This window comes from Lampris incognitus, chromosome 9, assembly GCF_029633865.1.
Source record: "Lampris incognitus isolate fLamInc1 chromosome 9, fLamInc1.hap2, whole genome shotgun sequence".
In the NCBI taxonomy this organism is placed as follows: Eukaryota; Metazoa; Chordata; class Actinopteri; order Lampriformes; family Lampridae; genus Lampris; species Lampris incognitus.
In genome coordinates, this window is record NC_079219.1 from 42730036 (window position 1) to 42743853 (window position 13818).

General features: G+C 45.5%; 1 protein-coding gene across 1 annotated transcript in view; it reads left to right on the forward strand.

The window, feature by feature from the left end:
• The window catches only part of sacm1lb (SAC1 like phosphatidylinositide phosphatase b), a 64701-nt gene that overhangs the window by 18992 nt on the left and 31891 nt on the right, over nt 1-13818 (forward strand). The window contains exons 2-5 of the mRNA XM_056286035.1: nt 3903-4000; nt 4597-4671; nt 4865-4992; nt 7119-7268. Of these exons, the coding sequence (XP_056142010.1) occupies nt 3903-4000; nt 4597-4671; nt 4865-4992; nt 7119-7268 (451 nt within the window). The remainder of the gene's footprint in view (nt 1-3902; nt 4001-4596; nt 4672-4864; nt 4993-7118; nt 7269-13818) is intronic.

Consider the following 13818-nt stretch of genomic DNA (forward strand, 5'->3'; position numbering starts at 1 on the left):
TGCGATCATCCACTGTAGTTGTGTTCCGTGGTCTTCCAAGCCTTTTGGTGTTGCTGAGCTTGCCAGCGCATTCTTTCTTTTTAAGAATGTACTAAAATGTTGATTTGGCCACTACTGAAGTGTTTACTATCCATCTGATAGATTTCCTTTGCTTTTTCAGCCTAATGATGGCCTCTACCCCTTGTATTGACACCTCTATGGACTTCCATGTTGAGAGTTCCGATGAACAGCTACCAAGTGCAAATGTAAATACTTGGAATGAACTCCAGACCTTTTAGCTGCTTAATTTGTCATGGAATAATGATGGAAAAGGTCTTATTTGCCCATAAAACCACTTGTTAGTCAAGTATCCAATTATTTTTGATCCTCTGAAAATGGGGTGACCGTAATTCCTGAACAGTTAATGCAATACTTTTGTCCAACCCCTTAAATTAAAGCTGAAAGTCCACACTTCAATCAGATATTGGTTACTTCATTTCAAATCCACTGTGATGGTGTACAGGGGCAAAATTACAAATATTGTGTCACTGCCCAAATACTTATGGACCTAACTGTATATATATATATATATGTGTGTGTGTGTGTGTGTGTGTGTAATATAATATAATATAATATACCCAGTATCTCTCCTCTGCACATGTCTAAATGAACTCAATCGTGCCTCTCTTGCTTTGTCTCCAAACTGTCCCACCTGAGCTGTCCCTCTAATATACTACTACTACTTTTGGCTGCTCCCGTTAGGGGTCGCCACAGCAGATCATCCGTTTCCATTTCTTCCTGTCTTCTGCGTCTTCCTCTGTCACACCAGCCACCTGCATGTCTTCCCTCACCACATCCATAAACCTCCTCTTTGGCCTTCCTCTTCTACTCTTCCCTGGCAGCTCCATATTTAGCATCCTTCTCCCAATATACTCAGCATCTCTCCTCCACACATGTCCAAGCCATCTCAATCTTGCCTCTCTTGCTTTGTCTCCAAACCGTCCAACCTGAGCTGTCCCTCTAATATACTCGTTCCTAACCTTGTCCTTCTTCATTACTCCCAATGAAAATGTTAACATCTTCAACTCTGCCACCTCCAGCTCCATCTCCCCTGTCTTTTTGTCAGTGCCACCGTCTCCAAACCATACAACATATAGCTGGTCTCACTACCATCTTGTAAATCTTCCCTTTAACTCTTGTTGGTACCGTTCTGTTGCAAATCACTCCTGACACCCTTCTCCACCCACTCCATCTTGCCTGAGTTCTCTTCTTCACCTCTCTTCTGCACTCCCCGTTACTTTGGACAGTTGACCCCAAGTATTTAAACTCATACACCTAGGCCGCTCTGATGGCCGAGCGGAATAAACCGCCGTTCTTGCAATCCACTCGTCATGTGGCTGGGAGGTTTGTATCCCAGACTCGCCGTAACCAGTCACGGCCAGAGCGTCCACGGGGTAAGGCATTCATTAGGCCACTCTTACCTGAGGGATAGTGGGTGTAGATTGGTGTAGTGTTCAGGGACTTGTCGTTCTCCAGCGACCCCTCTGGTCCATCCGGGCTCCTGCAGCTAAGCAACCGAAAGCATTCTCCCTACGTCTCCTTCACGGCCTAAAGGTAATGCAATCCATGCGAGGCTTCAGCATGTAAAATAGCGAGAGCAGCCGACACGAGTTTGAAGGAAGCTGGTGTTACGACTATCTCCTTCCTGTGGAAACGTGAGCCAGGGGAGTTATTCGACAAGAGTTCCGGCCATATTCCATTGAGTTAATCGGATGGGATAAGAGGAAAAACTAGAAATAATTATAAAAAGAAAAAAGAAAGAAACTCGTACACCTTTGTCACCTCTACTCCTTCTCAATGTCCTCACCATTCTGCTGTCCTCCTTCATTCATGCATATGTATTCCGTCTTGCTCCTATTGACCTCCACCTCCAGGCTCTCCTCAACCTGCAACCTACTCTCGCTACAGATCGCAATGTTATCCGCAAATATCATAGTCCACAGACTCCTGCCTGATCTCGTCCATCAATCTGTCCATCACCGTTGCAAACAAGAAAGGTCTCAGAGCCAGTCCTTGATGTAATCCCACCTCCACCTTGAACCCATCTGTCTTTCCAACCACACACCCCATCTTGCGTTAGTATCATATTGTAAAATAAAAAAATTGTTTAAGCAGAATATCAAAGCGATTTATATTCTGGTATAAAACCTGTCAGTTTCTGACCTATTTTTTTCCCTGCCTTGCCATCCACATATGCCACATACTGGCCTACAGTCTAACTTGATTAACGGGATGGTTCATATCAATTTACAGTCACAATATTAACCCAAGTAAAATGGCCCTGGTTGCTGATATTATTACCATAACTAGCTTGCTAAAATAAGTTACTTTGGCTGTCTGAGGATATGACGAGTCTGCCTTGATTTAAAGCTAAAAACCTTGATGATAATAAATGACCAGGCACTGCACAATGCTGTGCAGCGCCCAGGGAGTCTGGGCACTGCATGGCAGCTGCCCACTGCTCCTAGCTACACAGCTAGGATGGGTTAAATGCAGAGGAAGAATTTCCTCACAGGGATCAATAAGTAGTAAAATAAAGTAAATAAAATAAAATTTTCTCCAGGGGTGCGTCTTCGCCGGGTCCTACATGAGTCACGCACGGCAGCCAGTGGATACGATCATCAGTTTGCCGCTGACTGATAAAGTAATGATGCAATGTTATTTTGAACTTGAAAAAACATGAATTGTTATTTGAATGGTCAGCATATAATATATTTTGTTCTTATAACAATAAAGGCAAAGTAAAAATGCATAAATAAATTAATTGTTGATGGAGGATTTTTTTTTAATTTAATTTTTTTTGTTTTTTTTTGCTGATGCTCAACTCCTCATGTTGTTTGAGATGCTAGTTGCACAGGGCTTATGAATGTAAGGTAATTTGTAAGAATTTTAGGAATGTGGCCTTGCCCAGCCAGCCCACAAATTCTTTTGTCCATTTACTCATTGTGGTCTGGCAAAGCTCAAAACTCAATAGGAATGTATTCGGGTTAGCTTTAATCAGCAAACTATGAAGAGGGTCTAGATGATGATGACCTGTGAGCGATGCTGTATTTGGAAAATAACAACAATGGCTGAAATGCTGACTTGTTATCATCTAAACTCTTCCCATAGTTCACTAATTTAAGATAAGAGATAAGATGTACTTTATTAATTCCCATGGGGAAATTCATCCTCTGCATTTAACCCATCCCAACACACACTGTAGGTAGGAGCTACAGCTAATTTGCCCACCCTTCAGCTACTGAGCACAATCAATTCTCAATGGATCCTTTCCAAACTTATATCTGCTCACGAATTGAGCCGAGCTTGCAAGAATTAGGCAAGCTACACAAGATCAAAATCGATAAGGTTATCATGAAGTCCTTATTTTCATGACCTGACCTGCCAACACAAATTCAGTATTTTTTTTTTAATTTTAATTTTCTTTTTTTACTTTAGACCCTTTGGGTGCTAGTATCCATAACTTTTTTGGCAACATAACAATATGATGAAATCAGTTTTCCTCTCAAGCGTTCAACAGCAAATTTGGCTTTCATAAGATAGTGAATAATATATTGTGAGATGCTTTGTAATGATCCCATTAGATTCGGTACTTTGTACTGTTGCTGTATGTTTGACTTGTCAAAGTGGGCAAGTTTCTTCAGCTGCTAGTCAGCTACCTAAATGAGGTAAAAAGTTACTTAATAGCGCTTTACCTGCCATCAGGGATGACATTTCCCTTTGTCAATTTCTAGCTATGCTGTTCCTTGCTTGCATACCGATTACCAACTCTCCAGTAGTATTGCAAGTAAGTTTTGCAATTTCTGTTAAGTCCTAATAGCTAGTTTTGATGCCTTTTTGTAACACCTTTTTGCTCACAATAGGTGCACTACACCAGAGAAGTTTTACATTGAGGCTTGTGATGATGGATCCGATGATGTCCTTGCCATTGACAGGGTGTCAAATGAAATGACCCTGACAGGTAAACTGATTATTTTTAAGGCCCTTTGCATGCAAGTTTATATACTAGAAACAGAATATGCTAAATACTGGCCAAAGTTTTGAGTTGATACCATACATTTCCCAGAGCTCTTTGAATATAGCTTTCACGTGCAAGCCAAATTAAAGGATCTGGAACCACATTGGTATCCAATCCTAAAAATTATTGGATCTCTCGGCTTTATATTTCCTCTCAGCAACTATCCTGCTGACACAAATACAAACGCACGTACACACAGACACACAAACACACACATGCAAAAGCTCAGAGACAAGGAGAGACGGCTGTTGTGAGTTTAAAGTCTGCTGCAAGTCATGGTTGCTTACATGTTGACTGAGGTGACTGATAGATTTGATTGACAGTGACAGTGTTCATGGCATGCATGTTTGTCTCAGATGACATGAAAAGAGCTGATCAATATATGTTCTGTATCATATACGTACATTAATCCAACTTCCCAGAAATCTTCTGAATTAGATTTCCCACAAACAAGAAAATATCTTCATCCTGAGAATCTCCTCTCCAAGGTAGCAGGGGTGGTAATGCTGATTATACCCTCTCACTGCTTTGCTTCTTAGTGAGGAAGGACATCCCTTTGTCCACTGAGAGTAAACCAATATATGGAATTATGGGCACTATTCGGATGGTAGCAGGTAAGTTCACTTATCTGAAGGAAGTTAATTCACATACCAAGCAGCTTACATATAGATAATAAAGGTTTACTAACCATAAATGGTTGAGTATACAATACCCAACCAGAAAATCTAAATAAACCCTTTTAGTTTGCAGCATTCCTTGTGGAGTAGAATTATGCTTAACCTTCTTGCATTTACATTGTTTTTTCAGGCATGTACCTGATTGTTATCACAAAGAAGAAAAAAGTGGGTGATCTTCTCGGCCATGCTGTGTGGAAGGCTCTAGACTTTGATGTAATCTCTTATAAGAAGACTATGTTACACCTGACAGACAACCAGGTAGGCCCAGGAGAGCAGTGGGTGCCTGCTTTCCATTTGGAACCATTATTTGAGTTAAGAATGCTTTTAGTAAATAGAGCTGAAACTGAAATTCATCCTTTTAACAACAGAGGTATGTGCAGTAAAAATCTGTAAGTTGGTGCATCCGGGTGGAATGGCGGTCTATTCTGATGCCTACCGACACGGGGATCGCTGTTTCGAATCCCCGTGTTGCCTCCGGCTTGGTCGGGTGTCCCTACAGTTCCCACTTCTGACACTAATGTAGCGAATTGGTGTCAAAGTGGTAGTATTGGTGTCAGAAGTGGGATGCGCACGGACCCGTATGTCCCCCATGGACGTATCTCCTCGTATCTGGCCGGTACCCCCCCCCCCCCCATGGGAGATACAGGTCAGAATTCGCTACATTGGTGTCAGAAGTGGGATGCGCGCGGACACGCTTCCCAAAGGAGGCGGGTAGTGTAACGTGCATGGATAAGTAGACGGCTAATGTTTCGGACCCTTTAGTCGAGCGGTAAGCGATGTCTCCCGCGGTGTGGGAGATACGGGTTCGCGTCCTGGCTGCGGCAGTTCCTGTGGTCGCCCCCCGAATTCGCTACATTAGGGACGCCCGAATTCGCTACGTTGGTGTGTCTGTGAGTGGGAAGCCGGATGTGGGTGTGTGTCCTAGCCACTACACTAGCGCCTCCTCTGGTCGGTCGGGGCTGTTCGGGGGGAAGGGGGAACTGGGGGGAATAGCGTGATCCTCCCACGTGCTACGTCCCCCTGGTGAAACTCCTCACTGTCAGGTGAAAAGAAGCAGCTGGCGACTCCACGTGCATTGGAGGGGGCATGTGGAAGTGTACAGCCCTCCCTGGATCAGCAGAAGGGGTGGAGCAGCGACCGGGATGGCTCGGAAGAGTGGGGTAATTGGTCAAGTACAATTGGGGAGAAAAAGGGGGGGGTCTGTACATTAACATACATAATTTTCACCTTGAAGGAAATGTACATCTTACCAGTTATTGTAAATGTAAGCATTTGGGGTAGTATTGTTGAAATGTCGATCATTTGGATAATTACTCTTTGCTTGTTGGTGTGGGTTGTCTGGGGTGGATATCATGTGGAAGTTGTTTCTTGCTGGTCTGCACAAAGTGTCTGGAGAGCAGAGGACACTTGAAAATAGAACAGAAGTGTTCAGCTACTCTTATGTGGCTAAGTTGTTGCAGTAACCCCTTTGTCTGGACCCTAATTTACAACTTTGCAAATAGATTTCAAAGCGCAACACTTTAGCTCAATATCAGATATAATAATCTTGTACTGTAAAATATAACCTCAATAATTTACACTAAATCACAGCCAGTGTGCCATTAATAGCATACACAGCCTATTTCCAGCTCATTTCAATTTAGCCTTTTAACGATTTCCAGGCCTTGGAAAAGTTATTGAATATTGTAACTTTATACAATTTTTGGAAAAGTTGTAGAAATCTGACTTAAGCAGCATCAGCTCTATTAAAGATTGATTGACCAATTAAAAAAAAAAAGTAACAGCTTTTGGGGCTTTAGAATTTTCTTTTTCCGTGTACTTACCAGTTTAGTCATCTCAGTAAACCAAGATGTGTTTCCACTGTCTAGGTTTTGGATCAGTTAGTTAGCTAACTTGTCAATAGTATGCACACAGTATGTACTGCACACAATAATATTTAACCCATGCACACAATGTTCGATAATCCAGAACATTCAGAGCAGTGTCAACCAACCTCCACTAGCATTACCGCGCCTGCTGCTCCCTACAACTCACCTGAAGTGCGAGGGCCCATTCATCGCTGCTAGCAGCTTTAATTTCAAATGTTATCAGCTATTTCAGCTTGTTCTTTGCAAATTATTTCTTTTTAAACAATTAACTAATGGGAAACATAACGATTCTTGTAGCTCTAAAGTTGCAACTGAACATTGCAAATGAAGATTTTGAAACATTCAAACATTGTTCTGGTACACTTTTCTCAAATATCTGGTTACCCATGCTTTATTTGTTTGACTATTCAAATCCTGAAACACATTTGGAATTAACCTGAACCCATGTATCTCCCAGGCCATTGGTGTGGTTTGAAAATTAATTATTTCACTTCTGTTTTAACCTTCTCTTTTCAGATGCAGGAAAACAAGGCCTTCCTGTCAATGATCCACAGTGTGCTTCACACAGATGGCTTCTATTTTGCTACAGACTATGACCTGACCCACACTCTGCAGCGCCTGGCTAACACCAGCCCAGAGTTCCAGGAGATGAGCTTGCTGGAGCGGGTAAGGGATAGGAAGGAGAATCACAAAAAGAACAGAAAAGAAAAAAATGCGTAACACTTATAAGTAGTGTAATAATAATACTAATAATCATTACATTACATTACAAGCGGCACAGTGGCCCAGTGGTTAGCGCTGTTGCCTCACAGCAAGAAGGTCCTGAGTTCGAACCCTGGGGTAATCCAATCTTGGGTGTCATCCCGGGTCGTCCTCTGTGTGGTGTTTGCATGTTCTCCCTGTGTCTGCGGTGGGTTTTCTCCGGGTGCTCCGGTTTCCTCCACCATCAAAAAGACATGCATGTTAGGGTTACTACTCTTGTTTGTGTCCCTGACTGAGGCAACTGAGTTGGTCCCTGGGTGCTGCACGGTGGCTGCCCACTGCGCCTAGCTGCACAGCTAGGATGGGTTAAATGCAGAGAAGAATTTCCCCACACGGATGAATATAGTATACCAAATCAGTGGTTAGCACGGTCGCCTCACAGTAAGAAGGTCCTGGGTTCGAACCCCGGGGTAATCCAATCTTGGGTGTCATCCCGGGTCGTCCTCTGTGTGGTGTTTGCATGTTCTCCCCGTGTCTGCGTGGGTTTCCTCCCACAGTCCAAAGACATGTAGGTCAGGTGAATCAGCCATACTAAATTGTCCCTAGCTGTGAATGTGTGTGCGCGTGTGTGTTGTGACAACCACGGGGGAATCGTAGCACCTGACTCAACAACGACACAGAGACCGTCGGCAGGTTGAGCCCGCTGTGGGCATTTATTCACAAGACAAACGGAAAAACACTCAACACGAGTACTGCTCCTCGTCTGAGCCGGCTGGCTCCCGTCTTCGTTGGCTCCTATGCTGGGAAGCCAACACAACTATAGCTTTCTCTCTCCCCCCCGGGCGGCTGTCTCTGGCTCCCTTTTATCCTGGGGCTCCTTATCAGCCCCCGATTGGGGCCAGGTGTTGCTCAATTTCCCTCTTGCGATTGGGGCCAGGTGCGTTTCTGGGCTGCGCTGGGTCGCTGGCCATGGTGCTGAAGCCGGGCTGACCCCGGGGTTGTCACAACTCCCCCTCCCACGAAGGAAGCCCGGGTCAGGGATCTCAGGCGGGCGGCCCGAGGGCTGGTAATGGTCAGGCGCGCGACCAGGACGCCGGAGGCAGAACATCTCCGGCGGGGGACCCAAGGGCTGGAACCGATCGGGAGGGCTTCAGAGGCGGTGGGATGGCCGCGGGACCTGAAGGCGGCCTGGCAGCCGCGGGGCTTGAAGGCGGCGTGGCAGCCGCGGGACTCGACGACGGCCTGGCAGCCGCGGAACTTGAAGGCGGCCTCACAGGCGGCGTGGTAGCCGCGGGGCTTGCGGACCTCAAAGGCGGCGTGGCAGCCACGGGGCTAGCGGACCTCAATGGTGGCGTGGCAGCCGCGGAGCTAGCGGACCTCACAGGCGGCGTGGCAGCCGCGGGGCTAGCGGACCTCACAGGCGGCGTGGCAGCCGCGGGGCTAGCGGACCTCACAGGCGGCATGGCAGCCGCGGGGCTAGCGGACCTCACAGGCGGCGTGGCAGCCGCGGGTCTAGCGGACCTCACAGGCGCCGTGGCAGCCGGGGGGCTAGCGGACCTCACAGGCGCCGTGGCAGCCGCGGGGCTAGCAGACCTCACAGGCGGCGTGGCAGCCGCGGGGCTAGTGGACCTCACAGGCGGTGTCTCGGGGACGCTGGGCATCCAAGCCCAACTGGTCAGGGGGAGGCCAGTGACGACAGCCATTATCTGCTTGAGAGTGGCCCTGCCCTCAGCCTGCCTGGCTTGGGCCTGGATCAGCAACTGCATTGCTGCCTCCATGCTCACGGTCTGCTTCACTGAATCGGGTGCGCTGGTAGTGGTTTCACGTTGCCCGCATCCTCCACCAACCTTGACAACCACGGGAAAATCTTAGCACCCGACTCAACAACGAAACAGAGACCGTCGGCAGGTTTAGCCCGCTGTGGGCATTTATTCACAAGACAAACGGAAAAACACTCAACACGAGTACTGCTCCTCGTCTGAGCCGGCTGGCTCCCGTCTTCGTTGGCTCCTACGCTGGGCAGCCAACACAACTATAGCTTTCTCTCTCCCCCCCGGGCGGCTGTCTCTGGCTCCCTTTTATCTTGGGGTTCCTCATCAGCCCCCGATTGGGGCCAGGTGTTGCTCAATTTCCCTCTTGCGATTGGGGCCAGGTGCGTTTCTGGGCTGCGCTGGGTCGCTGGCCATGGTGCTGAAGCCGGGCTGACCCCAGGGTTGTCATAGTGTGTGTCGGCTCTGTGATGGCTTGGCAGCTTGTCCAGGGTGTCTCCCCGCCTGCCGCCTAATGATTGCTGGGATAGTCTCCAGCATCCCCACGACCCTGAGTAAGGATAAGCGCCTTGAATAATGGATGGATGGATGGATTGTATTCATATACATTTTTATATATAATGGATGGATGGATTATATTTATATAGCGCTTTTCTAGATACCCAAAGCGCTTCACATTGAAGGGGGTAACTCACTTCAACCACTACCAGTGTAGTCAAGCTTCTTTAAAGGTAGAATCTTTAGTGGTGTGAGACAGCAGCCTCAGAGGTGTTTAATGAAGATTGCTTAAACATTTTTTGTTGTATGGTTGAATGACTGGGTGGATCTCCCTCACCATAGCCCCCCTCCAAAGCAAAAACTGTTTAAGTGCACCTGTTTTTACACTTTGAAACTTCCAATTTCCAGAGACGGGGACAGATTTGGTCTAATAGTTAGTTTTATGAGGATTAGCCACCAGCCTCTATCATAATATCAAGACAGTGTGATTTCACACATGTATGCTCACACACAGCCAAAAGAAACTTGAGAAATGCATTTGCAGAGATGTACTTTCTTGTGACCATATATTAAGAATATCCATCCATCCATCCATTATCCAAACCGCCTATCCTGCTCTCAGGGTCGCGGGGACGCTGGAGCCTATCCCATCAATCATTGGGCAGCAGGCGGGGGGACACCCTGGACAGGCCGCCAGGCCAGAATCAGAATCATGTTTATTGGCCATTTAGGTTTACACAAACATGGAATTTGACTCCAGTTTCATTTATTATTTTTCACGACCAGTAAGTACAAGACTTACATTCATTTTCATTTATTTTTTGGAATCTGAAATATTTCTTTGTCAGCAGATTACTAAAGTTGCAGTCATAGTGTTTAATTGGACTTGCATTATTCTCATGTGTCTTTACACATGTTTTGGTTCCATCGGTCTTGAGTTGGACTCCTCACCTCATAGTCTCAGACTTGATTTGGACCTGATAAGCTTCAGTTTCGAACTGGACTTGGATTTGCCCCCCTAAAGTTGTTATTTATTGCTATTGTTGCTGCAGTGTTGAGGAGCCGAAACACAAGAATTTTACTCTCTTGTACTTGTATAATGAGACGTAGCATATAAAGACTCTTGAATCTTGGATCTTTACTCTAAAGACCTTGTCTAAACTTGGTTTTGCCTCCGGTGGTCTTGACTACAAGGCTAATTGCTACTTTGTAAGAAAAGTTTAATCAATCTTGCGATAACTACCGTGATTAGTATTTGTGATTGTAGGTACAGTAATTATCAACACAGACTGTACAACTGTAATAGCTACGTTATTTGTTTGGCTGTTCCTAGGTCAATTGATAAGGGCAATCACACTTTTACAGTCAGAGCCCTAAGGCTAGGGATGGGCAATCTTATTTAAAAAGGGCCAGTGTGGGTGCAGGCTTTATTTCCATCCAAGCAATAACACCTTAGTCCACTCACTAACCAGTACAGTCTTTCTAAGGACCTTGATTGGTAGATTTAGGTGTTACTGCTTGCCTGCACCCACACCAGCCCTTTCTGGATAAGATTGCCCACTCTTGCCCTAGGCTTTGAAACAGTGTACCTGAAGAGCTTAGGTCAGTCAGCTCTGCAAGCACTTTTGAATATCTTTTAAAAAACAGTTTTTACAAGGCCCCATTTTTTTTTTTTATTCCGCCCCCCCTCCCCATTTCCCCCTCAGTTGTATTCAGCCAACTACCCCACTCTTCCGAGCCATCCCGGTCTCTGCTCCACCCCCTCTGCCAATCCGGGGAGGGTTGCAGACTACCACATGCTTCCCCCGATACATGTGGAGTCGCCAGCCACTTCTTTCCACCTAATAGTGAGGTGTGTCACCAGGGGAATGTAGCGCATGGGAGGATCACGCTGTTCCCCCCAGTTCCCCAACCCCCCCGAACAGGCGCCCCGACCGGCCAGAGAAGGCAGTAGTGCAGCGACCAGGACACATACACACATCCGGCTTCCCACCCGCAGACACGGCCAATTTTGTCTGTAGGGACGCCCGACCCAGCCAGGGGTAACACAGGGATTCGAACCGGCGAGCCCCGTGTTGGTAGGCAACGGAATAGACCACTACGCTACCCGGACACCCCTCACAAGGCCTCTTTTAAATGTCCTTATGTAGTCTGTTTGTTCAAATTTTATATAGTTTTAATGATTTTTATACCTTGTTCTCTTTTTATTTTGTCATGGTATTTTTGCCATTGTATATAATATTGTATTAAAAAGTACAATGCAAAGTATCATTATCATCAACTAACAACTCCTTTGATGGAGCATTATACAATTCTGAAATAGAAACCACATGGAACACACAATTCTGACCCTCCAGCACAGAAAAAGTGAGGCATAAAGGTGATCGCAACTCAGGTTTATCTACTAGCTACCCACCTAGCTAACTAACTCAGCCCTGAGCTTCACACAGTTACTCGCAACAGGTATATATATGCGCTGAAGCCCTGTGGTGACCATTGAAACGTTAAGTCTCACAAGCACCAAGATGGGCCTTCAAGACAATTTGCTACCAACTACAGTCACCGCAACACTATGGTTGTTATCTGACATGTCCCAAGAGGAAACACTGCTAAATGAAAAAACTCCAAATAAAACTTAAAGTGCTTCTAAGTAGGTCGAGTTTCTCTGTCAACTCCTGTTAGAATCTTAGCACAAAGTAGGCAATGCTCTCTCCCCAAAATGTCAAAATGAATGAAAAATGAAACATCAAAAAGATTCAAGATTCAAAGATTTGTCACAAACTTCACCTACAAGTATAGTGAGCAGTGAAATGTTTTTTTTTTCTTTTTGCAAACTCAAATACTGCAATTAGAATCATCTTTATTGGCCATGTAGGTTTGCACATATACATGGAATGTGACTCTGGTTTCGTGGCTCTCTCAGTGTATTTAACATAGAATAACAACACAGCAATCTTCAGATATATACACAAGGATTGACTATATACAGGTGAAATAAGAGGTGATAAAGTGCAGTGGTGCAGTACAGTATATACAAAGTGGTTTATTTTATTTGACAGTGTTAAGTGTTCCTTTGAATGACAGCCCGCAGAAAGAAACTGGTTTTATATCTGGTTGTTTTGGGGTACAGTGCTCTGTAGCGCCTACCAGAGGGGAGGAGTTGGAACAGGTTGCGTCCAGGGTGTGATGGGTCTGCAGTGATGTTGCCTGCCTGTTTCCTGACTCTGGAGATGTATCAGTCCTGAATGGAGGTTAAGTTGGCACCAATGATTTTCTCTGCAGACTTAACTGTCCGTTCTAGTCTGTCCCTGTCCTGTTTCGTGGCCGAACCAAACCAGACAGTGATGGATGTTTACAACTGAATCAACAGTTCCTTAGGCAGGTTGAACTCCTTGAGCTGGTGGAGAAAGTACATATTGAGCTCTTGTCTTTGTCGGTAAGACCCTTTTATCTCCCGAGGGAATTCGCCCAGGTGTTTGTCTCCGTTGTGTACATTCATCCCAAGGCCAACGTGGAAGTTGCGGTAGAAACCATCTTCAAAGTGGTATAGTCAATTCTCTCTGGATGCCCCCAATATTGTACTGGGAGACTTTAACCACTGTAACTTGAAGAAAACATTCAACAGCTTTTGTCAATATGTCAGCTGTCCTACACATCATAATAAAACTCTGGACCTCTGTTATGGCTCCATAAAGGGAGCGTACAAGTTGAAGGTAGGCCGCGCCCTTGGATCTTGTTTATAAGACTGTGCCTGTCTATAAGACTGTGTTGAGGAGAGAGAAAGTGCACATAAGGCAGGTGAAGGTCAGGAATGCTGACTCCTCTCTCACCCTGCAGGAGTGCTTCGACTGTACAGACTGGTCGGTGTTTCCTGAATCCTCAAGACAATATTGATGAGCTAATGGACGTTTGTGTAGCTGTATTTCCTTTTTGTACAAGTCAATTCAATTTTATTTGTATTGCCTAATATCACAAATTACAAATTTGCCTCAGTGGGCTTAACAGACAATGTGATTCCGACCAAGGCTGTCAAGATTTTCCCTAACAACAAACCATGGGCTTCATCAGCCCTTAAGGGTCTGATTCATAAAAGGAAAATGCTTTTAAAGAGGGCAGTGGTGTTGTAGTTAAGGAAACTAAAAAGGAGATCAGGTCAGAAATCAAAAAGGCTAAACTCAGGTACAGAGATAAAATAGAAGCTGAGCTGAGCAGTAACAATTTAAGGGTAGCCTGGAACTGTCTGAAAT